The sequence below is a fragment of the Dermacentor silvarum genome, chromosome 3, assembly GCF_013339745.2.
Source record: "Dermacentor silvarum isolate Dsil-2018 chromosome 3, BIME_Dsil_1.4, whole genome shotgun sequence".
In the NCBI taxonomy this organism is placed as follows: Eukaryota; Metazoa; Arthropoda; class Arachnida; order Ixodida; family Ixodidae; genus Dermacentor; species Dermacentor silvarum.
This window is the reverse complement of record NC_051156.1, coordinates 225039952-225064495: the sequence shown is the minus strand read 5'-3', so window position 1 is coordinate 225064495 and position 24544 is coordinate 225039952. Positions and strand designations below refer to the sequence as shown.

Here is a 24544-nt window from a genome sequence, read left to right as displayed (position 1 = left end):
GAATACCCCTAAGGTTCAGATGTATGCATACCCATAGGTATACATAAGGCTACATAGAAAATGCATGGGAAAGCCTACAGTAGGGGTGGGCCAACTGAAATTCAGGGGTAGGCCAACCTGCAATTTACGGTTGGCCCAACTAAAATTTGGGGGTGGCTCAACTGACATTTGGGGGGTTTGCTTACGCATACTTAGAGAACTCCAGTGGAGTTTTTGCATACACTTTCCTTTCGAATTTAATTTGTTGTATACATTCATTTCTTTATTTACGGTTGGCCCAACTGAAATTTGGGGGTGGGTCAACTGAAATTTTGGGGTATGCTTACGCATACTTAGACAACTCCAGCGGAGTTTCTGCTTACACTTTCCTTTCGAATTTAATTTGTTTTATACATTCATTTCTTTATAGCGATTAGTATTAAGTGCCAGACGGACGGACGGGTTTTCTCATTGGGTAGGCAAAGAAAAGTGTACTTATTTAAAATAATTTACGTCGGCTCCGCCAATATTGTTATTCATTTTTATCAATGTATCTGCTGAAAGGTGCCACAAAAAGCACTGTCTCCATTAGCGAGGCTGTAAGTTACAAGATGTACCAGCAAAGGTACAGCGTTACGTTATTTACAGTGGGTCACATAATGCCATACACCCATGCATGTACTACGTTTTTCTTCTGCGCATGCTGGACCGATGTCGGTTCGTCGATCGCATACGGTATGTGCTTGGTCTCGATTACGGTGCATCGTAATCTCCACATTTGGTGAGTATTTGTGGAGAAGGAATTTAAGAATCAATCCGAGGTACCCATTTCCTTTCTGTCACGCGAAAATTGCATCCAGCTCGTGCTTTTATAGTTATTTTCTCTCGTTTCGGCGGTCACTATGCAGTTGGTTCATTACGTCAATCATTCACCAGCTGGTACATATTTTCGTACTTTCTAATTATAGCAGTATGCCACTGGCAATCAACGCCTCGGCGACGTCCAAAGGGTTCGCTCAGAGACACACGGGTGAAGCAGTCTCGGGCGACGCAGCCAAAGTTGGCGCGTTCTCAACGGGCTTCCCGCGCACTGTCCCGTCACATCCTGCACTGTCGTTCGCGCAGTGCGTCGCTCGTAGATTCCGCGGTTGCTGCCGCTGATTGGACAGGCGGCCGAATGGCGCCGTTGCATTTCCTTCCCGTCCACAGCGCCAACCGCTCCTTCGAAGTCAACGAACTCGGCGGCGTGTCTGTCCCGTGCAGTGAACGCGCGCAGCGATCAGCCCTGAGCCCCACTCGCCGCCGCCGTAATCGGAGCAAAAGAGAGGAAACCACGCGCACGAGACCGCGCCGTCGTGTATATTACGCGCCTACGGCATCGGGCTGAACGGCCGGCCGTGATTCACCGTGTACACAGAAGGTGCGCGCAGTCGCGTGACTAATTCGATAGACGGCACGGTCGGCGCCGTTCGCTCGTTAGCGCGGACGCCACGGCGGTGAAACGCGCGTGCAACAAGCGCGCCGCTGGCCCCCAGCGCCATGAAAGGAACGCGTGCGTCAGAGCTTCCCGGCGCCGGTATCTTCGCCAGAGAGGAAGCACGAGCCTCTCTACCCCCCGCACCTCGAGTTTACGTTTAGCGGGCACCACCGGGACGCTTCGGGAAATACGGCGCAGTTCCTCTGTGGTTCTTCAAACGCCGGATGACTGGGCGCGAAGAAGCTTCCGGTGCCTCCGATGCGTTTTCCTCGGCTTACGAATGTGTGTCTGTTCTGGACGCGAAGGCAAATTCTTTTAAGATGGTCTCGGAAGAGGCGGTGGCTCTTCTTGCCGATGTGTTGGTCGAAAAAAATTGTAAAGTGTATATCGAACTCCCGGATGTTTATACACCGTGCAGGGTCCTTCGTTTTCGGGTAAAACCCGATAACTCCGCAATGCATCTGACCCCCCCCCCCCTCTCTCTCTCTCACTTTATTTATTTATTTATTTATTTATTTATTTATTTATTTATTTATTTATTTATTTATGAATAAGTGCCCCTAAAGAAGTGCAAATTTATTTCGACGTACCAACCAGAAACAGGACTATTGCGAATTACTATTGCAATAAGTGAACGAGTCTAGAAATGCGTCTGATTGTTATTTTTAAATTTAACATACATAGACACATTTATCAGTCACACATGGTGAACCATGGGGGGCTGAAAAATTATTTGAATTTGCATTTATTTCTTGAAACAATATAAAATATCAAGATGATAAAGGGACAAAAGGCAATGAGGGCCTGACAGAGGACCCTGCAGATCCCGCCCAGTAGTAGCTGCAAACAATGTTAAAATTACACAAAGAATTGTACTTGGTGTTTAAGTCTACAGCACAAACGTATCGCTAGTTAAGGTAATAGTGTTGTCGAGGTCATCACAACAAAGTGCAATCAACATAAATGATTTGCAATATCTAAAAAAAAAAAAAAGCAGATGTGTGCGACCTTGAGAGAATTACAACCTAATTTCCAGCGAAGCTGTTTCTTTCGAGCAGTTGCAATAAATGTTTCAGTTCCCTGTAATTATATCGCATACTTTAAAAAGTTGCCGGTTAATGACGGGTGCGTTTGAAACCTTGCCCGCATGTAATGGAGATTTGGAGCACTTCTTGCCGAGAAGCCAGTAATTCACCAACACACATGTTACTTCGCCAGAACATTTACCATGCACGCTGTCCTCCTTCCCCCCACCAAATTCTCGCTAGATTTGATATCGGTTGAGCTCGCATTTCTTCCAGGGCAGCGTGATAAATTCTGCTTTGTTCGTAAAACACGTTCATAAAGCTCCGGATTGCTTGCATGCGTAATTTACTGCAAATGTCAGTTAGCGACTTTGAAGTTTATCTGTATGTTGCTCATAACGCGCCCTTTATTTTCGCCAAATATGAATAAAGTGCCTAGTTCACCGAGGACATCGCTGAAACCAACTATAGCAGCGTCTTATGACGCATGAAAATAGAGGGGGAATGAACTACGGCTCAGGAATTATTTGCAACGCTTCTAACTGGACCAGGAACGTAAAAATTTTGTCGCACATTGCATTTAATTACCATGACCCCTTCTCCCTTTTCCACGAAATATAAACATGTTGTATATTACATCTATGTAGGAACACTGGGAAGAATATTTGATAGCGGCCATATAACATGCTACAACACTTGAATAATATATATATATATATACAGGTTGTGTTTGATCCCACCGCATTGAACTTCGCACAGAGTTTCCATAGCGTACCACCAATTATTATCGCTAAATTTGGTCTTGGTGGCTTTTATATAGTTCTGCCATGAGGCAGCGGGCTCAATTCTGCCCCGCTCGTTAGACACGCTCGTAACACTTCTAGAGTGCTTCCTGACGTAATTGATTGCGAAAGCCCAAATTACCCATATGTTTCGAACTTTACCTGCACATCACCCATTACCTTGTCCTTACAGGCAACAAAGATAAAATAGAAAAACTGCCTTCTTTAGTTCAGTAAGGACACCATGCAGGCGAACCTATAATATATCACGCATAAAAAAGTAACAAGAAAGAAAAATGATGATTCAATAATTTTTCGTAACGCTTCTAAATAAGCCAGAAGCGTTAAAATTTCGCGACATATTGCACTTAAAAATGTTGCCTATTCCTTCAAAGTACAAAATTTCTGAAGCGCAGAGTTCTCCTGTGACATTGGGAAAGCTAGCTAATAACAGCAGCATGATATTTTGAATAAGATTTCTTTTAAAGCTGTATTATATCAACACGCATTTACCATCGTACATAAACTTTGCGTATTGTTCTCCATATGTTCGCATTATTTGATCTAAGTTTAGTTGTAATTATGCCAGCGCAGCAGTCTTCAAGTTTTACACCGCTCGTAAAACACACTAATAACGATATTCACCACTTGCATACGTATTCTACTGGAAAAGGCGCACTTAACCCACTCGTAGGATGTACGAAAACGCATGGAAAAATGAGGGTTGCACTTAAAGCAGGAACGGGAAAGTTTCGCGACGCATTGCGCTTAAAATTCTTCCTATTTTCACGGAATTTAAAGCACGTATCTCCACTGCAGGCCTTCCTTCGTCCTGCAGTGGACATAAATATAGGCTGATGATGATGATCTCGAGCAGTTGCTATAGGAGTCGAAAACCCTTCGATTAGCGGCAGTATATATGACGCCCGAACGCTTAAATGAGTATCATTCTACAAAAGCTGTAATGAACCTACACAGAATAAACATTTATCGCTCGTCACTCAGAACATTGATTCGTACTTCGAAGAAATATAAACACCGTGTGCCACATAGTTTACCGAAGATACCGGGGAAAGACAACTAAACGCCGTGTATGACTCATAAAAAATGGGAGAAAACGAGTATTCAGTGAATGTTTGTTTTCAGAGCACAATAAGCCATGCACACAGTTTTCGGTACACGTCACCAAAAAGTGGCCCCCGTTTCCTTAAAATATGAGCACAATAAGCCATGCACACAGTTCAAGTTTTCGGTACACGTCACCAAAAAGTGGCCCCCGTTTCCTTAAAATATGAAATATCTGTTCTTGTTCCTACCAGGAAACCAGTGATAGAGTAACTCTTATTTAAAAACAGCCCGAAGATGAAATCGGCAGAGTCAGAAGTGGCACATGCCTTTAGAGAAAATTCAAGCCAGTGTTCTATTGGTATTGAATGAAATGGCTCTGCACGTTCGACCAAACCAAGGTCATTTTCACGAAGATATCACGATAAGTCGTGATTACACAGTGAAAATTGGCAGTTATACCTGTAGGAGGTTTGAATAGATTTTTGATGGTGATAAGATACTGATATTGCAACGCTATATCGGTTATCTCTGGACAAATATTAGATAGTTACATAATTTGATAATCCAACGATGCCACGCCGTAAAGCACACGAATCTTTGGGCGCGGCTGATTATAATAGTTTATCCGGACCTCCCCCCTCGCCCGCAGGTTAAATATAGCCGGCTGGTTATGTTTTCAAATACGGTTAAAGTAGCACAAGCTGAAATTTGTTCGGGAGGAAAGTGCCCAGCGCAAGGCCTTCTCCGCAGTGCGAGCGTGTATGGCGAATCCCGCGCGTCATCCGCTACAGCGCGTCCCGAGGAGGCACGAAAGACGATCCTCGCTGCACAAGCAGGGGATACGTTGTGAGGAAAACCACTACTTACGTGGCCACTCTAATAAGAAAGAAAATTTAGCTTCAACTGTCGTTTTGTTGGATTTTCCAGCGTGCAGCCGAAAGTGCGCGCTTTGAAAAGAGAGGGAGGGGAGCAAATCGGATACTCTTATGACAGTAGGGGCGCGGGTGCCCCCAATTCCGGTAAGTGCGCCTATGCTGGGTTTGCTTCCGCACACAACTCGGGAGACCTTAGCTCTGATGCATTATACAAGTGACTTGTCGCCGCCAACTGCCGCAGCTGCCTTATTAGAGAGCAGACTGTAATATATATGTAGGCTTGCGTACCTTAATGGCAATACGAGTGTTCAGTGCAACTAGTCTTGTACCCTTGAACAAAGCCTGTGATAGCTTTTTCCTATTCACCCGGCGCGTCGACCTAGGGGCTTTATACATTTGCTCACTGTATCATTTGCTCCCTGTATCAGGGGGGTAGCCGGGGGAGGGGGGACACTTCGGGAATCTGCCCCTCCCCCGAAAAGTCTGTCCGCAAGGACACCCAGCATAACATTACGTGCGCCGCCTGCCAGGTCAAGTGCGAGCCCCCTCCTTGCTACGCCACTGCGCAGGATGGCAGGCGTGATGAGAGGTGCAGCACCACCATCCAACGGAGACCACCGACCTCCCTGAAGTTGATGGTGCCGTCGTAGTCCTCGTCCACTTGGCGGATCATCTCCTTGAGCGCCAGGTGGGTCTGCGGGGCGCCCAGGATCTCCATCATGCGCTTCAGCTCCTCGAAGTCCAGCACGTGGTCGCCGTTCAGGTCAAACCTGCGGGCGCACGAACGAACGCATCGATTAGGCATTAGTAGAGGTGATTAATATTTACTGCATCGCCACACTGCCATTGTTGGTGGGAAGGGGGCACAAACGAATCATCGACATATTTTGGCGAAATTACGTAGCGACGAGTAAGTGGCTTGGGAGGAAGTAAACGTCAGCCATTAAATACAACCCGAAATTTCACATTCAATGCGAAAGCAAAGTGGATGCACAAAAGAACGTAACGGTCGTGCTTTACAAAGAAGAAAGCCGCCGTTATCCATTGTGTTCGCCAATTCCTCTGAAATATTGAGGGCCACTAATAAAAAATAAAAAAATAAAAAAGAGTTGGGAACGCTCAGTGGTTTGAGATTATGCGTGTACTTTTATTTATTTATTTTCTATTTTTTAGAGTGTTGGTGACAGGTTGGCGCAGAAAAAAATCTTGCCGATCTCAATTCTCTCAGATACAAAAAATAATTAGAACCGATTCCGAATCGTGCAGAACAAGACACGCTTTTTGGTCTGCTTTACGCTTCGTGCGACTGTTCACAAGAGGCTTTGGAAATACGGGAAGCTCAAGGATTTCTCACTCAACAAGCACGTACTATACAGGAACCGAAGACATATTTACCTAGTGCCTGAAATGTTGTACACTTCTTAGTTCACTGCTGCGCATTCAAGAATCCAGATATATTTTTTTTAATTTTCCCCCGGAATTGCACGTTTTGATCGCGATACTTATGAGAGAAGCGTGCGCGACATAGCCGACATTCCATCTTAACTCCAGTTCACCGAATGTGTTTCCTTCATGGCGCGCGGAGGACGCGACTGGGCATTAAACACGAGCAGGGGGTTCACGGCGGCCGCCGCAGGAAGGAGACCTTCGGCCCCCGCGCTAATCGTGCCCAGACGATGCGGCAGCGCGGCACTGGGTGGTGTGCGCGCGTCGGAGTCTGCGCCGATGCCTTGCGCGTGTTTCATCTGCTAATAAGATCACGCTGCCGCCGTTTTCACGGAACGTACAGGGGTGCGCGCGTGCGCCCGTTAGGTCACGCTGCCCGGCCGCCTAACGCATCCATTCGTCGCCCATTAATCGTCCGTTCGTAGACCTTGTACGTTATGAATGATGTGCCGGCAGGGGGGCCTTGGCGCCCGGATAATTGAACGAAACCTGCTCCTAACCCCGCAGATTCATGGTATATGTCATCCTGGTAGCATATACACGGCTACTTTCAGGAAGGGGATGAGATGATGGCTCTAACGAATCCTTGGGCAGCAGGCCTGCGAGCCAATTGATCTTCGAAGCCGGGCTATATAGGCGAGCCAAATTAAAACCATGCATGGGCACAAATGATCGACGTCTTCCCCACTCAAATTTATCACCTACCGCTTTGACGTCAAGGTTTGCTACACAGCACAGGCCCACACATCTACAGCTCACTGCAATAAGCACTTTGTAGTATGCGCTTGCAGCGGACTACCCGCGGCGCTTCTGCCCCGCTGCCACCAGCCGATGTGTTATATATGTATTAGGACGACATTAACGGGCCACTAAAGAGGAAAATTATTATCCCAGAGAAGCCACCTTTACCGTGAGAAGGCCTCGCATGTAACTAGGCCAGAAAAGCCGCAAGCACGAGAGACCGGTGGCGACGTCGCCTTGCAGTTCTCGACTCAGCACGCCGTGACGTCATGGATATTGACGTCCTATGTTCGGGCCAATAGCTAAATTTTTATCGGTAAAAATGGACTACATCATGTGTTCTGAAAGAGCCAAAGACAGAACTTAGCAAGTTTCAAGAGCCTTTACTGAACCACAACGAGCGGAATGCGAAAAAAATGATTTTCAGTCCATGACGTCACGCTGACGGTGATGGAGTTTCGGCGCGAAATTCGGAAATGATACGCTGACCCTCATTTTCTCTTCGAATAATCAACCTATTATTGCGAAATCGACGTAAGTGTGGAGATCTTCAAGAATACTTTATCAATCTCTAAACTGCATGATTCAGTGTTTCTCTTTAAGGCCCCTTTAAGACGTCCCGTTACTGCACAGATGCGTTATACAGGCAGTAATAAAGATGTTTTTATCTCACCTTTGTGTGATAAAAGATGTGCACAGAATTTACACCTTGGCAATGATTCACGAGGCACTTGGGCCTGTTTTTGGCATATACTTGCCCATATATACTTGGGCATGTTTCTTGGCAAACGCTCCAAGTTACGTTTCTTCCAATAGGCTTCCTTTGAGCAATGCCACTTTGCTTTAGTGTAAATGCATGACTTGGAAACGAATCGATCCAGTCGTAATGTATTTTTTTTTATTTCTCGCGGGCTTTATTTACCAACCGGAAAAAAATAAACTGGGAAAAAGTACCTGGCTGAAAACATGCCAGTTTTAAGTTTCTTCCAATTTCCTACAAATCCTTCATTGACAGCACGGTATTCAAAGCAGTAAATAAAAAAAAATGTGGTTGATCCCTCTTATATAGGAATCGGTATAGAACACGAAAGTGAAACGTGTCTTCACAGAAGTAGTGTAATGTTTATTGCACATTGATATATAATGTCTATTGGTGTTTTGTGGCTAAAGCGCCCTTAGGCGTTGATGCACCCACGCTGACGCCTGGTGGCACGTCTCCTCCATCACGACTACCAACGTCGATGACCATGAGCAACCGTCGTGCATATGGAAGCTGCACTACGCTGCACACGCTAGCACAACGCGAAAGACGAAGCACGTAACTGACACACTAATACAACGCGCAAGACAAAGCACGTAACTGAATCGTCACCGAGTCAAATCAGCGCGTACAGCGCGTCGTAATTGCAGCCTCCGCGATCAACTTCAGAAACATTTTCAGAGCTAATTGCGGAGGCCACGCTCCGCTGTGCTGAGTACGGTGAACGCCACTACCAACGCCACCTAGGTGGCGTTGGTAGTGCTTCTTGATGCCAGCGTCCCTTCGAATGCTGGCATCGAGGCGTCGTAGTGCTGAGAGCACCGAAGCGTTTAGGGCTCTATTATACTCCGACGTTCACAACGCGCGCGCGCGCCGGCGTTCGTTTCGTCGCGTCACGTCGGCGAGGCCCCGCCAGGCGCAAATCCGCCTGCCCTATAGTCCAACGCGACGCGGCCCGACGTAGCGGCCGCAGCCAAAACAGCGCATGCTCAGTAGAGCAGAGCGCCGCGCGGAAAGTGAGCGCCGCGTGGAAAGAAACACGGACGCGGTGCAGTCTGGGTAACGTCGTCGGCGCGAAATGCAGCATGCTGCATTTCGCGCCGGCTGCCGCCGGGCCGCGCCGACGGACGCTGGTCGCGTCGGTCGCGCCGCGCGTCAGAGTATAGAGTGCTCGCGTTTTGCTAGCGTAGCGTCGCTGTGCCCATGCAGCGTGCGCGCGCGTCGACGTTACGTCGGAGTATAACAGAGCCCACTGTCGGTGCGCGTTAGTGTCATAATGCAGTACTTCTCTTTTCTGCTCGTAGGCGGCGGCACCGCCCCGAGCAAGAGCGCGGGTACACGGAGGAGTGTTAGATATATAAGGCGCGTCTGTGTAGCTCTCTGCAAATGCGTTTGTGGCTCAATGGGTTAAACGCTCGGCGATCTATCGTCGCGGACCGAGAGGTCGTGGGTTCGATTTCGAAATTTTGCATGTTTGTGGAACTTTTTCTTCTGGTTTCTTTCTTTGTATTATGTTCTATGACGTATTTCCGTGACGGAAATACGTCAGTGAAGTCTTGGTGGACCCCGGCATTAAACACTTTCGTGTTAAAAAATAGCTAACTGCAATTGATTATTAAATTGAACGGCATAAAAAAGAAATAGAGCTGGCGGCTACTCTACTCTGTGAACAATATGCACTTGGTTATCTTCGCGTAGAATGGCCCGTCTTTTATAAAAACAAGGGGGAGAAAAACGCGATGCATGATTGCTGGGACACCCTGTATACAACGCCGGAAGGACAAGGCAGAGAGGACGACGCCCCCGCAGCTTCCACGAAACTCCATTCGATAAATTCGGATAACCAGGATTCGGATAACAACGACAACGTGTTTGATGCACCGGCGAGACAAAATTATAATTTCCTTGGCCGCAATCGGTAACATGCATGCAGCGGTGGACGTCACTGCAGTGGGCGATAATTTTCTAATAAGTATTTTATTTATAGATTATTTCACTAAGTGACTGCTTAATTGATGCTTTTAGCGTCCGTTGTAATTTTGCAATGGAAGCAGATCAGTGCTCAATACCTCGATATGCTTCTTATAATCGCCGCGATCTGTCACGGCAGCAATTTGCAGCTATCCGCCCGCAGAAATCCGGCGAGATACATCGGTGTCCCGATCATCCAACAAACCCTTCCAAGTTCGATCGCGTCCTCCGAGGTCACACCGGGGCAGCGAGGCAGCCAGACACTTGCAGAATCACTTTCAGTACAGCAGCTTTGGTCAAATTTCAAAGATAAGTTTTTGGAACTACGTGACCGTCACGTGCCGTCCTCGCTGCTATCGAAAAGGCGTCAAAGAAGCAAGCCATGGTTTACAAAACAGTTACATGCTTTAGCACAGAAACGGAAAAGGGCCTATCACCACCATTTGCGCAATCCGTCTATTCAAATTTTCGTAAGCTTAAGGAAATTGCGTCTCAATTAAAAGGTGCTACGACAGCTGCGAAAACTGCATATTTTCAGTCATTTCAATCACGACTTCAGCAAAATAAAAAGGAACTATGGAAATATGTGAAAAGAAAGAAAAAGGACTCTGTTTCAATCCCTGCTCTGAAACAGAATGGTGTCGTCATTGAAAGTGCTGCTGAAAAAGCTGAGAGCTTTAATTCATATTTTACCTCTGTTTTTTCCGTCCCAGGTACGCAAACAAACGCGTACCGCTTATCTGTACCTTCTCCGGGCGAGACTCAGATGGACGATATTGTATTTTATAGCCAAGGAGTTGAAACCCTGCTAAAGCGCCTAGATGTATCAAAAGCTTCTGGACCTGACGGACTGCCTAACGCTCTCTTGAAATCCTGTGCGCACATAGTGTCTCGGTACTTAGTAATAATCTTCGAAAAATCTTTACGCGATTGTGCCTTACCTAGTGATTGGAAATTGGCTGCTGTTGTACCTATTCACAAATCGGGACCACGAGAAATTGCTTCAAATTATCGTCCTATATCGTTAACAGCCGTTTGCTGCAAAATTTTAGAGCATGTCTTATACTCATCAATAATGAAGCACTTAGAAGCCAATTCCTTGTTAAATGAACGCCAACATGGCTTTCGCAAGGACCATTCCTGTGTGACCCAGTTAATTGAATTCACTCATGAGGTAGCATGCGCGCTGGACAACCGAACCAGTATTGACTGCATTTTTTTGGATTTCAGAAAAGCGTTCGATTTAGTCCCCCATAATTTATTATTGCAGAAAATGACCCAATACAAAATTAACCCGAAAGTTATTAACTGGATCGCAGAATATTTAAATTCCAGGCAGCAGTACGTCTTCGTGAACGGTGAGCAGTCATCCACTACCAATGTGACGTCCGGGTTCCCTCAGGGGTCAGTACTGGGCCCATTATTGTTTTTAATGTATATTAATGACATCACCCTGGGCGTACAATCGTCGATGAGAATGTTTGCAGATGACTGCATCGTTTATAGAGCAATAAACTGCGAAAGTGATCGCGGCGCAATTCAAGACGACTTGGACAAGATAAATACATGGTGTAAAAAATGGCAAATGCAACTTAATTTGGAGAAGACAATGTGTATGACGTTTTCTAGAAAGAAGGATGAAGCTTCGCCTTCGTATACTGTAAACAAGAAGGTTTTAAAAATAGTTTCTGAGTACAGGTATTTGGGCGTATTTTTCACGCCAACTCTGTGTTGGCACCGTCATGTTGATTATGCGATAGCTAAGGCTTGTAGATCCCTGTGGTTCCTGCGGCGAAACACGCGTGAGTTTCCCCAGTCCACGCGGGAATTACTGTATAAATCATACGTGCGGTCGATACTTGATTACGCGAGTAGCGTATGGGACCCGCCCACTGCCCTCGATAAAGATAAATTGGAAAAAGTGCAAAACATGGGCGCCCGTTATGTCCTGGGAAACATTGTTAAGAGCCACAACTTCAGCATGACGCGCTGCAAGCAAACTTTAGGATGGGAACAGTTGGTCACACGCCGGGCTAAGCAGCGTTTGAAGCTTTTCCATGATGTATACTTATCTCGAACTTGTATTCCTCGTGACAGTTACATTTTTCCACCTCATTACGTGTCTGGACGAGTCGATCACATGTACAAAGTGCGGGAGTACCGATGTAAGACAGCAGCATTCAGTAATTCTTTTTTCCCTAAAACGGTTTCCCAGTGGAATCGATTGCCTTCAGCGACCGTTGTCGCTGTTGGTAGTGATTCATTTTTTCCTTTGTTAGAGTCAAGTGAGTTGTTCAGTTGATGACGGGTGTTTTTTGTGCGGTATACATATTGTATTTCTTTTCGTCTTATTGTATGTTACCCGCTGGAATTTTTCGTACATTTTTGTCAATCTTCGTTACGTTGTGTATTGAGTGTACTTCCTACTAGCTGGTTAGGCAGTACTGTACTTACTGCAAATTGAGCTTGTGTTCTGTCTTGTAATCATGTAGTATTCCCCCCACTGTAATGCCTTATGGCGCTGTGGGTATCAAATAAACAAACAATAAACAAACACGGTTCGATATAAGCTTCACGTCATTGCACGAAGAGGACAAAGCTGATATGAGCAATGATAAGACTGGAAACGTCGAAACCGTGAAGTGCGACGCCAATCCCACAATGAGGAACGACGTCCACATACTGTGTCCACCTATGTATATAGTGGACATGTCCATTTAGCCTGCTACAGCAATGCTGATTGGCTGGGCTGAGCTACCAGCGAGATGGCGCCCAGTCTCCTTACAGCGACGGCCGAAATGGGCAGTCCACTACATTTACAGAATGCACCTGACGTCACTCTTTCGCTTGCCGGACGAGCGCCTGCAATCGCATGATGTCACGGTGCGAGAAACGTGCTCGAATCGCAACGAGAGCCGATAAGCAATTCGATCTGCGCCGCCTGCTGGAGCGGCGATATATATCGCCGATCGAATTGCGTGCGAGGCATTATTGCGTGACATTCCGGTTTTCCCGACAGCTGGAGAGCAATTTCTGGCAATTTACATATCACGCCGGTTTTGCCGCTCTTTGCGTAGAATTCAAAGTACTCCCGGTATACGTATGGGTGCGTCGCATTAGCAGACATTCCCAGCTCGAGGCACATGGCCAATTTCAGGCGGTATACGTACATTCCTAAGGATTCCTTTTAGTGCCAGATTCGTTCCTTCGTTCTCCCGCGATTTGCTGCTGCGTGCAAAGCAACCTTTTTGTGTAGTACATAATTGGGAAGTTTTTAGCAAGTTTTTTCGGAAACGATTCGTCATGTTCTTTGTCAGTGCCCACAATACAGTGTGCAGAGACAATCGCTCTCCGTCGTGCTGAACCAGTTGGATGACCAGCCGTTATCGGAAGAAACAATTCTGCAACATCGACGCGACTCAACATCGCATCAGAAGGCCGTGCAAGCGCTCCTGCGGTTCCTGAAGTCCACTGGCCTGTGTGAACGTCTGTGACTGGAACGCCTCCTTTGTTACCAATGCCTGTGTTTTTTTTTTTCTGTTTTTTTTTTTTCGCTCTCTCTCTCTCTTTGCACTCTCTCCAACCCCTTTATCCCCCACCCCAGTGTAGGGTAGCAAACCGGAAACTGACTTCTGGTTAACCTCCCTGCCTTTCCTCTCTCGCTTGCTCTCTCTCTCTCTCTCTTTTAGCAGGGATACCATTGAGGTGAGCGAGGACAGCTTAAAAAAAGTTTGAGCTTCGGATGCTTGGTTGGACATAATTAAACAGCTCGGAAATTGAACTTGGACACAAGAAAGAGAAGGAACGAAGCACGGAGCTGTATGTTGCAATATCAGCTTAATTATGCCTAAACTACCTCACAGCTATACTGGACTTCTAAAAGCAACGCACTACCTTTGCCGTGCAGTGACTATAGTGAAACAGAAGCTAGTGAAATGAAGCCGAAGTGCACATATCGTATTACAAGCGCATGGACTGCGCAAACATCCCGACAGTAATCACCGCACTGTCCCTGGCCTTCAAGAAAAGCAGTGCTGTGCGAAAAAAAAAAAAAAAAAAAAAAAACTCCCCCCCCCCCTTTTTTTTTTGCAATCTAGCAATATGTACGTCATAATCAGCTTAAAGGGGGGTCGCAAGATCAAGATAGAATTTTGAAGCGCATCGCTGCATGCCTTTCTGATATACCATGCATGACCAACGACAGCGTTGTCCTAAATGCTATATAGCCTATACGCACACATCTTTGTATGCATGCAATGAAGACAGGTTCGCCTGATCTAAGCTTGGAAGAAGCATTTTAGAAGACGATTCAGAACGTGAGTTTGCACACCTCGATCGAGTCCTCGCAGGAAACAATGAGTGCGTACAGAAGTATTGACGGGTCCCAGAACTGCGGGTGGACTATATACTGCATACGAGTAAAAGCATACGGCGCACGGCTGAGTATTAATCTTGAGTTGACCTCCTCGGGGCAATTAACGCCCACCTGCATTTCAGTGTACGGGCGCTCTCGTATTCCGAACCCGACGGAATGGAACTGTCGGTGCTGAGGACGAGACAGAAACGTTATTTCTGCGCGGCATACATATTCCTATAACATTTCTGCTACATACAAGTGAAGCAAACGAAAAGCGCCAGCTGATGGGGCAACGAGAATTCCTTTCCCTCACTGCGTGTGCGCAGAGGAGGCGTGGCGCCCTTGTTCGTGCCGTCGGATGTCGTTAGTGTAGGTATGGTTGTCTCCGCGCATGACTGTACCGAGTCTCGGTCGGCGGCGGCGACCCGCGGCGAATGCGCGGCGCCCGGGTCACCTGTCAGCGGCGCCTCCTTTTGGCATGTGGGCCGCCGGGCACTGAGCTCGGAGAACGAATGAGGCGCGTTCTCGAAGTGGGTCTTCTCTGCAGCCTGTCAGCCAGCCCGCTATGAATGCGGGCTGCGCTGATGAGACTCTGACGCGCCGAATCGGCGACGTGCATCCTTCGCGGAAAGCTTTCGGTACCCGTGCGAAGACGGTTCTTCGAAACCGACCGCGGCAGGATCATCCAGTAAGGTTAGGCTCTATCCTCACGGACAGTGCGCAGAAAATCTTATTGTGAAGCATGTGTAACGTAGGAAGCATCTTGTAATCCTGTCAGACTATCAGTGGGAGCGAACCGTTCCCCCTTTCCTTCCGCCTACGCTTGACGACACTGATTTTACAATTCTTTTTTTGTCAGCCATGTGCTCGTGCTGTGTCACATGATGATGTAGTAAACATGCGTAAGAAATTGTGATAGCGAACTAAGAAAGTACCAGTTCTCTTGGCGGCCTAAGCCGGCCCAGCTGGCCTAACTGACTCTGCAGCTACTGAAAGCTGGAATCTTGAAATATATATAGGAGGCCTTCAAAAGACGGCTCACAGCTTCCACGCTTCGCTAAAGATGAATGGCGCGAGCGCTGCAGCACTTGACGTCGAAGAAAACACGGGGCATATTGTGCCTGGTTGCAGTACGGTGGAGACGCTGACACCTGAAATGAATCGCTCCTGCGCGCCATCGACGTGCAAGAATGTGCGCATAAATGTCCACTTAATCCGAACCACTTCATCCAAAACTAATGACCTATTTCAGAAGCTAAGCCCCAAAAGGACTCGAGTTTACGGAGATCACATTAAGTCCCTTCGCCCTGAGAAAGCCGTGACATAGATTTGCATAATTACCACTTATCCCTCCGTCCGAGCGGGATGCACCGCGCGCCCCCTGGGCGGGTTGAGGTCGATCTCGTAAATTTGCTGTACGCTCGTTTATTACGCTGACGCGCGTGTAACCGGTCCGTGTGACACGCATATCCTCGGTCACACGTTTTATTTTCTCGTATTCATCGGCGTCCACTTGCTTCGATAACGAAGACTCGAAAAACGAGAATTTAAAGCCCTACGTTAACGTTCCAGGCTTATGCTAAACGCGACGTAGCACAGCCATAATTCGCGCACAGTATTTTCTAATCTCCCCCAATAGTATATTACCACGTTTCTCACTAATTCAGACTCGCACCAGAGCGTAATATTCGCTGCCACCACACTTATGTTGAAATTAAGGACACTCACAGTACTGAGCACTGTAAAAAAAAATAATAATAAAAAAATAAAAAATAAAAAAAGTGCTCTTTAATCTGCAGTTTCTTCGTGAATACAGAGCTCCCCCACGACTGTCTTATTTTCAGAAGCGTTGACTGCTGGGCCAGTTGGTGCATCATATAGTGTGGCTGAGCGGAATAAGGGCGGGACGAAACGTTGTGCACAGGACAGACGCTCGCTAGCTTACATGCTTCCCACTTAGTTCTTTATTTTTTCCCCCCATTGATTCAAGGCGGCATGCGGTGGGCGCGGTCATTCCCGTAAAAGCCATCAAGACACCTCATAAAAGAAACACTGGGAGTGCACTGGCAGCTCGTGAACATGAAGAGCAAACGAAGAAACAATAACGCTGTGTGAGCACAGGCATATATTACCCGTGGTTGTCATGACAACGACGGTGCTCGATCGTATACGCCCGCTTCGCCTCAGTCTCCAGGCGAATTCGCCCCGACTCCGAAGGCCCACTTATTCTGCTCTCTATATATGCGCGCTGTACATGGATCTGGCTGATCGCACCTGCTCTCCGCGATCGAGTCACTCCCCCGAGTGCAGATTTCGTTTTAAAGACAGTACGGGTGACACGAAGGGCGAGCACGTCTCGGCGAGCACTGAAGTAGGTCACAAATGAGGAATTGCGTGCTTCAAAGCTTCTTGTGCGCCGCCCCCTCTTGTCATGGAAATGTGCGGACAAGAGACAGAAAAATATATAATTCCGAGAGTCGCGACGATGGTGGGAATCAGCTTCAAAAGCGGCCTATATAGTCAAACTCTTATGAGGGAAAACGGAGAGGAAACTCTCTTGCAATCTCCAAAATAGATGTCGAAGTGACATGCGCAGCTGCAGTGTGTGTTCTTGTGTGCCCTTTCAACTCGGATCGTTCATTTGAAGTAGCATGAGATGAGTGGCACCGCAGGCATCTGCACTTTCCAGTAAACAAAGTAAATAAATAAATAAATAAATAAATAAATAAATGATGTTCTGGCACGGAACGACGGCCTTGCACGCGAAGTTCCACAGTGCGAGAATGGTGCGAAAATAATATAGGTCATAACATAGCTGCGCGTTATGTGCATGTATACTCTACATATACATCGTTGTTTGTGGGAGCTAGACGATCGAGCGTGCACTCGTCTTCCGTTTATCTTATGCATTGGTGTATAAAGAGACTCCGCGAGTTTGTGTGAACACTGCGTGTGCGATATACTTCGTCCTCTTGTGCGTCCGCATTTCACGCGCAGCGCCGAGTTGGCCTCACGAATATTCTTTTGGAGATCGGCGTCGTGCAGCTGTTGTTGCATAGCTGCATGCGCAAGGGCGCTTTGGCGTTCCTTTCGTGCAGGTGAGTCACAGCATCGACGTCAAGTGAAAACAATGGCTCCGCATATAGTAGTTTTCTCGCGAAGCAATCGCTCGGGGGTCGCGCAGTGCACGCGGCCTGCATTGTCCGTGGCCAGCGTTGCCTGTCGAGGAGGCGGCCGCGCTGCACAGGCGACGTGGCGGCCACCATCGAAGCGTGCGTTCACGCGCGCTGCACGCTCGACGAGCGCCTCGGTAGAAGAGAAATTTCACATTCCAACTCAACCTCGGTGTCATGTCGCTCCCCGGAAAACGTCCATCGTCACTCCGGTTTCGTCGCTGTATACGACGACATAATCAAGGTGCACGTGCGAGCTCTATTGGTGACGTATCGCCACACATAAAGAAGGTGGGGGGAGGGGGGGGGGATAGTTTTTAAGTTTTACGGAATCTTTGAAAATCGCCCGTGGCAGAGATAGCATAGCTTTTGCCCTTGAGCTGTATTATTCTAAGAGGCGGACATTACTAGCATGAGAAATCGAAAAACACATTCAACTAATTAACGAAAAGTCACTAATTAACTTAATTGATTGCTTTACGGCACGTATTGCAATTTATTAATTGTAGCCGGTGAGTTTGCAAGGCATATACACTTGAATGAATTGCCAGGATTACACCAGTTTCAATATGTTATTTCTCAAAATGTGGGACGAAATACATGGGCGTTCCGTTACTTTTATTGTGGACACTCCAAAGCGGGTTTCTGCCGTCGGCGTCGTCGTCGCCGTGAGGTTCCGTATGACGTCAACGGCGATAAAATCGTCGCGTGAGTGAAAGGTTAGTATGTGCGAGCGAAAGGGCGCGAGGGACGCGCACGCTTTCACGGAGAGCGAACGCACGTCGGAGAGCAAACGCGCGTTCTGCGCCGTGCTCCCTGAAGAGCTGCAGAATTAAGCGTCTCTTTCCTCCTTTACAATCACCATATATAGAGAGCTAACGCGACTTCTTCCGTCGCGCGAAAGGTCGTGGGGGGACGGGAGGGAGGGAAGGGAGGCGACGTTTAACTGCGGCACCAAATGCGTATTTATATAAAAGCGTTGCGAGGCGAGAATGTGGGTAAGATTTCCGACGCTGTTCGACGAGTGTCCCATTCTGATCTCGTCGAAAACCTCCGAGCCGCCCCCAGAGGCACCGGCAACAGTCACCAACGCCGCGCGCGTTCGGTGCGAACGCGGGCAAAACGCCGACGGCGTCGACAACACTTCAGCGCGTTGCCGGTGCTGCTGCATGTCCAAGTGTATAGAGCTGATAAAACTACTACCCTTACTCCGTATAGCTCTCTACTAATTTGCTATCGCAATTGATGCTTCGCCTTTCGGGTGAAACTGCGACAATTTTATGCTTCAAAGCATAATAGAGCGTTTTGTTAAAAGAGTAAGTGGAACAACAGTGAGCTTTTACGGCGAGTTTGATGCCGCATATCTCCAAATTGGTGTGATTCTGGAAATTCATTCCAAGTGGATACGCTGTGGAAACACACCGGCTACAATTCGTTAATTGCAGTATGTGTCGTAAAGAAATTAAGAAGAAGCAAATAAGTTTTTTTTTTTTTTTTTTTTTCATTTGAATGTGTTTCGATTTCTCGTGCAAGTGATGTCCGCCTCTCTGAATAATCTAGCTCAAGGACTAGAATTATGTTATCTGCAACATGGGATTTTTAAAAATCGCGAAAACCCCGTAGCTCTCGAAGGCTATGCTTCTGCGGGATGGAGGATGCGCCGGAAGAGGCTGCGGAGGTGCAAATATGCCACGGCCGCCATGTTTTACACGTAACCTATAGTAGTAAATTATTTAGGGCGCTCTGACGCTTTCCATTACTCCTCTATGAGCTTGAAGCCTGACACTTTCGTATTAAATTTAAAAAGAAATGTCACATGTCAGAACTTCGAGGACACATGCACCGTTGGCTATCAAGTGGCAACTTGTTGCGGCGAGGGTCAACCCTTTCAATTAACCATATAGGACCGTATACGTCACACTCAAGTGCACCGTCATTCTATACTCTCTGGAATAATAATAATAATAATAATAATAATAATAATAATAATAATAATAATAATAATAATAATAATAATAATAATAAAGACACTTTGCATATATGAACGATTGACATCAGTTGTCGTCGTTCACTGCTTTCTCAGTAGGTTTGTTTCTCTTTCTTTCTTACCTTGGGTATCTACAGATGTATACACTGCGGCTACCGCAATAAAATCGTCAGTTGGTATGCTGCTCCCTTCGCGCTCCCCGCCTCCGCTTTGCTGCTGCTTCTGCACGGCAACGGAACGTGAAAGCACGAACTCACTCGCGCACACATACAGTCCAGGTGCCGTTGATCTCTCGGCCAAGTTAGCTGCAAGCCAGTGGTCGACACTACTTAGTCGACATATATATGATGTATTTGTTCCATCGGTCGATCGCCGGACCGATCGAATCGGCGAGTCACGGCCATTGCGCGACTTGTCCGAGGAAGGCCAGCGGTTTGCCAGAGCTACACGAAGCCCAGTTCCTGCGCCTGTTAATCCTCGGGATGCAGCGCGCGTGCATGCACGCATATTTGTCGGCGATTATGGGTGCAGCGCATGCGCCCACTACCCCGCGGAGATCTAAGGGTGCACCGTCGCACGCACGCACGCGCGAGCGTTTTCGTGCCGAGAGCCAAACGAGAAAAGGGGACACGTGTCGACGGCGACGAATTGTTCTCCGCCGCGTTTTACTGCACTGCTCGTCGCCCATGAAAGTCGGGACACGCGGGCACGAGACGACCGGCGCACTATAAAGACGCGAACATAAACAGGCGCGCGCGATGATGGCTGCCTTTGTCTCGCGCGCCATCGCCTCGCCAAGCTGTCTTCCAAAAACAGCCAAGGTACACGACGAGCGCATGCTACGATGCGCGCGCGGCAAGAAAAATACAGAAGGAATGAGAAGGCCGTGCCCGCGCTTGTGTGCGCTCTCGACCTCGGAATGCTGCCCCCTGCTGCGATGCACGTGCACGTCGGCGCAGCTGTGCCGTGTTTATGCCGCACCGTATATTATCGTGGGCGGACCGAAAATAGACTGACCATACGGACATTCGCGCCCGCGCTGTATGCTATATGCACGCAGAGCCCCACGAGACCAGCATTCGGAGAATCGCTGACGTACGTGGGGGGATCACGCGACCATATATGATGTATAGTTCTGGTGTTCAAATCATATACATTATATAGTTACGAGGCTTGATTCGCGAGATGCACAAGCAACTTTGTCCGCGCATGACTCTGACGAACCGGTACTGCACCAGAGCACTGGAACGGGAGCCAAAAGAAGGATAACCGCCGGTACAGGACGCCGGAGGATATTGTATGAAGTTGTGAAACTATAGGAAACTTGCAGGCGTATAGGACGAGCTTAGTGAACACATCTGCTGAAGAGGCCTTCCCCGCACTGAACTGATGATTATTATTAATTTCAGTCACATGCAGTCCTTTAACGTGCACCCATGTTGACAAACATCCGTTGATGTTACCTATCCGGGCCATCTTCACAAGGGCAGTTGGTTGGGAGTGTTGGTTCCCCAGGCACTTATGGTAGGAGCGCGCGCATCTCATAAAACCGTGCTCTCACAGACAGCTTCGCGCGGAAGCGTAGTATATTAGGCGCTTAAGAACTGCAGCGCATCTTGCTTTTAAAGCGAAGCTTTCCTCGCCTCATGGCAGAGATCGAGTAACAGTTACGCAGGCGACGAGGCTATGCCCGTATCATCCGCTATTGCTGCTATATACTTAGATGACTCAAAGAAGCTTGGCGTAATTTAGTTTCCAACGCTGCGTTGGATCTGCCTGTATTTTCCTGCACTCTCTGCTTTACACAAATACCGATCGATCTTCCGTCCGAATTCGTGCATTTTAGTTGACATCACCCAACTAGCTTCCGCTTGTCCGACGCTAATAAAATAGTACGAGTCACCGGTCGTTTATTTTGTCGCTGTGGGGAACGGTAGACGTAGAGGGTTGATTCCGCGGAGATGCTGCGGAGTGTCACGAACACCACCATATTGACTCGTGTACTTATTTATCCTTTTTCCGGAGACTGCATTTCACCCGCTAACAACGTGATGCTATCGCTCAGCGCTAGACCCGCCTGCATGATTTGGAACTTACTCGGATGTTATCGTCGTTTCCGTGTGTTGTGCATGTTCTCGCTGCACCTTGTGTTAGCAGATTGGAAGCGATAGTGTTGCACTTTCTGGAAGGTATGTGAGCACCAGCGATTACGCTGCAACCTTCGACGAGTCATGTATAAAAGCCGACGCGCTCGGCCCGGAGATCACATTTTCAACGATCGCCTGCAGGTGCTCGCCGCTATCGTTGTGCTTCAAGTGTCGCTCGCTTTTAGGGGCACACGTTCACCCAGTCTCGTGATGCACAATTTTTGCTACTGTGTCCTTCACCGTTACTATACATCGTGACAATATGCGCAGCTAAAAAGTGTCGGATATTTATTTATTTTTCAGCAACAAGGAGTACCTTTATCGGTGGGTGCACCTAGTGGGTCCCTGAGTGAATACAGAGCTTGCCTTACTGTAATGGAAAAGTAAGGTATCGAGGGGTCGGCTATACGCTACCAGGCATATCGGTCGGTACGAAGGGAATCTCTCGGCACCATGGCGACTGATGCGACGCAGGCATGCAGTCTCCAAATGAGATGGCAATTGAAGGACATCGGAGGGCCCGCTATCTTGAGGACGGCTTCCTTTCGGTTAAGACCTTGCACAATCAGACGATGGGCGGATTTAGACGAACGACAGCTCCGCTTGTTCTGTTTGACGGTGTCATGCACGAAAGCCGATTGCCGTGAAGGAGATTGTCGAAGAACCTTCGAGAGATATACGCGTCTCTGGCTCGGCCAGAAAGCCGCAGCGTGCTGCTACGACGGCTGCTTCCCTCCGCGTCGCCCTATCTGCGGCACCGCTGGCTACGCAGTCAGCTGGCGGCAAGCTGGTATACGTGAGCAGAACGCCCGTGGGAGAGCGAGGGATTGCTCACCGGGCATGCGCATTCGGGGCGAAAGAGGAAATAAACCGAGGGGAACTTTTCGCCGCTATTGAATTTCTCTCGCGGAGGTCCCGCGGAAGCACTGCGTTATTGCCACATGACGGAAAGGCAGGCATCGAAGACTCGAGAGTGCTAGATAAACCATGTGAATCAGCCTGCGGGCGCAAACTTCCTGCTGCGGGTTCGGGTTGGATAGCGCGCACTACCGCTTCAGTTTCACTTGCGCGTGACTGGAGAAATTAAGAGCTTCGCGAGTAGAGGCACTTAAAACAGAGAACGTCCGGTTATACGCTCTTTCGCCGACTTTTGCTATACCGCTGTTTAGAGAGGAATGCCGTCCATGGCTTTTTCGCGGACAGGCAAAAAAAAAAAAGGAGAAGAAGGCACGTTGACGACGAAGGCGCACTCTAAATATGTAGTTCTCCATTCCCGCTGTGTCCGTTCTGTGGTGAGGATGAGACAGAATGCCCATTTTTTCTTATTCTGTGGACGATTTGCACATGCAAGGAAAAGCATTTCAGAACCAACATTTACAACATTTGGAGTGGATTTTGCAATTCCTGAAATTATTTCCCTCGGAGCCTCCTCTCTTGGGCTGTTTCACAAGGATGCGTGCTTGCTCAGCCGTGGAAGAGTTTATAGTCATTTCAAAAAGAGTTTTAGTTCAATTTATGTTTATTTGTTATTTTCTATTCTCTTGATTCTTTCCCAATTATCTCAGTTGTTTTCTCGGAATTACTAATCGCCCTCTAATTCCATCCTCCGCATCTCCCCCACAGTGGGTATGAGCCAGTGACAAACAAACAAACAAACAAACAAACAAACAAACAAACAAACAAACAAACAAACAAACAAACAAACAAACAAACAAGCAAACAAACAAGCAAACAAGCAAACAAACAAGCAAACAAACAAACAAACAAACAAACAAACAAATGCCTTTCTCGGGTCACGACAAAAAGCAAATCACCCGCCGTGGTACAGTATAGTGGCTTCCCTGCCGCGGTGGCCGCATTTCGATGGGGGCGAAATCCAAAAAACGCATTGGGCGCACGTTAAAGAACCCCCAGGTGGTTAAAATTACTACGTACTCCCCCACTACGGGGTGCCTCATATCAGATCGTGGTTTTGGCATGTCATCGTCATCAAATCAGCCTATATTTATGCAGGACTCCACTGCAGGACGAAGGCGATCTCCAATTACCCCTGTCTTGCGCTAGCTGATTCCAACTTGCGCCTGCAAATTTGCAGGTTTTGGCACGTAAAACCCCGTAATTTAAATTTAAATCAGATTATTGAGTTGCAATGCAAATGTGTGCCCCAGCCCGATAACAGCGCGCAGCTCTTTTTTTGTTCGTGACGTAGGCCCGCCATCCAATCGATCTGCCGGAACAGCGGGCAACGAAAAGGATCTCTGCCACGCGTATATGCGAACGACTCCTCGGCTATAGCGTAAACAGCACTATAGGATCTGGAATGAGGCCCGAAAGAAGCGAGCGTATCTTGGAATGTTGGACCACTCGAGGATCGGCGTAGCGAGACAAAGGGACACGGGCGATGATATGCGACGGAAATTTATTTCGCAAAACGGTCCAGAGCGTGAAGCCCGAGCGTCGAACGCATAGCATTTGTAAGAGACAATCGCGAACAGATTAAAACAGAGAAGCACAAGGCGCCATGCAATATAATTACGAACGTCTCGAAAGGCTGGCGCATAGGGGCTCCGCGATAACGGTTATAATAGCGCTCGTGGTGCTCTGTGTGCTATAAGACACTTCTCGCAACGAAATTGTGGATATATAAAGGAAGCACTGAGCGGAATCCTTGGCAGCGCAGTGTCCATTGTCCGTCGCCAGCCAACTGCGTATACCTCGGCGTCGGGCGCCCCAAGGACTTCCACCGAGCGATCCAT

The 24544-nt window shown here is 47.8% G+C and overlaps 1 protein-coding gene across 1 annotated transcript in view; it reads right to left on the bottom strand.

The window, feature by feature from the left end:
• The window catches only part of LOC119446801 (EF-hand domain-containing protein D2), a 64362-nt gene that overhangs the window by 14743 nt on the left and 25075 nt on the right, over window positions 1-24544 (bottom strand). The window contains exon 2 of the mRNA XM_037711359.2: window positions 5829-5976. Within this exon, the coding sequence (XP_037567287.1) occupies window positions 5829-5976 (148 nt within the window). The remainder of the gene's footprint in view (window positions 1-5828; window positions 5977-24544) is intronic.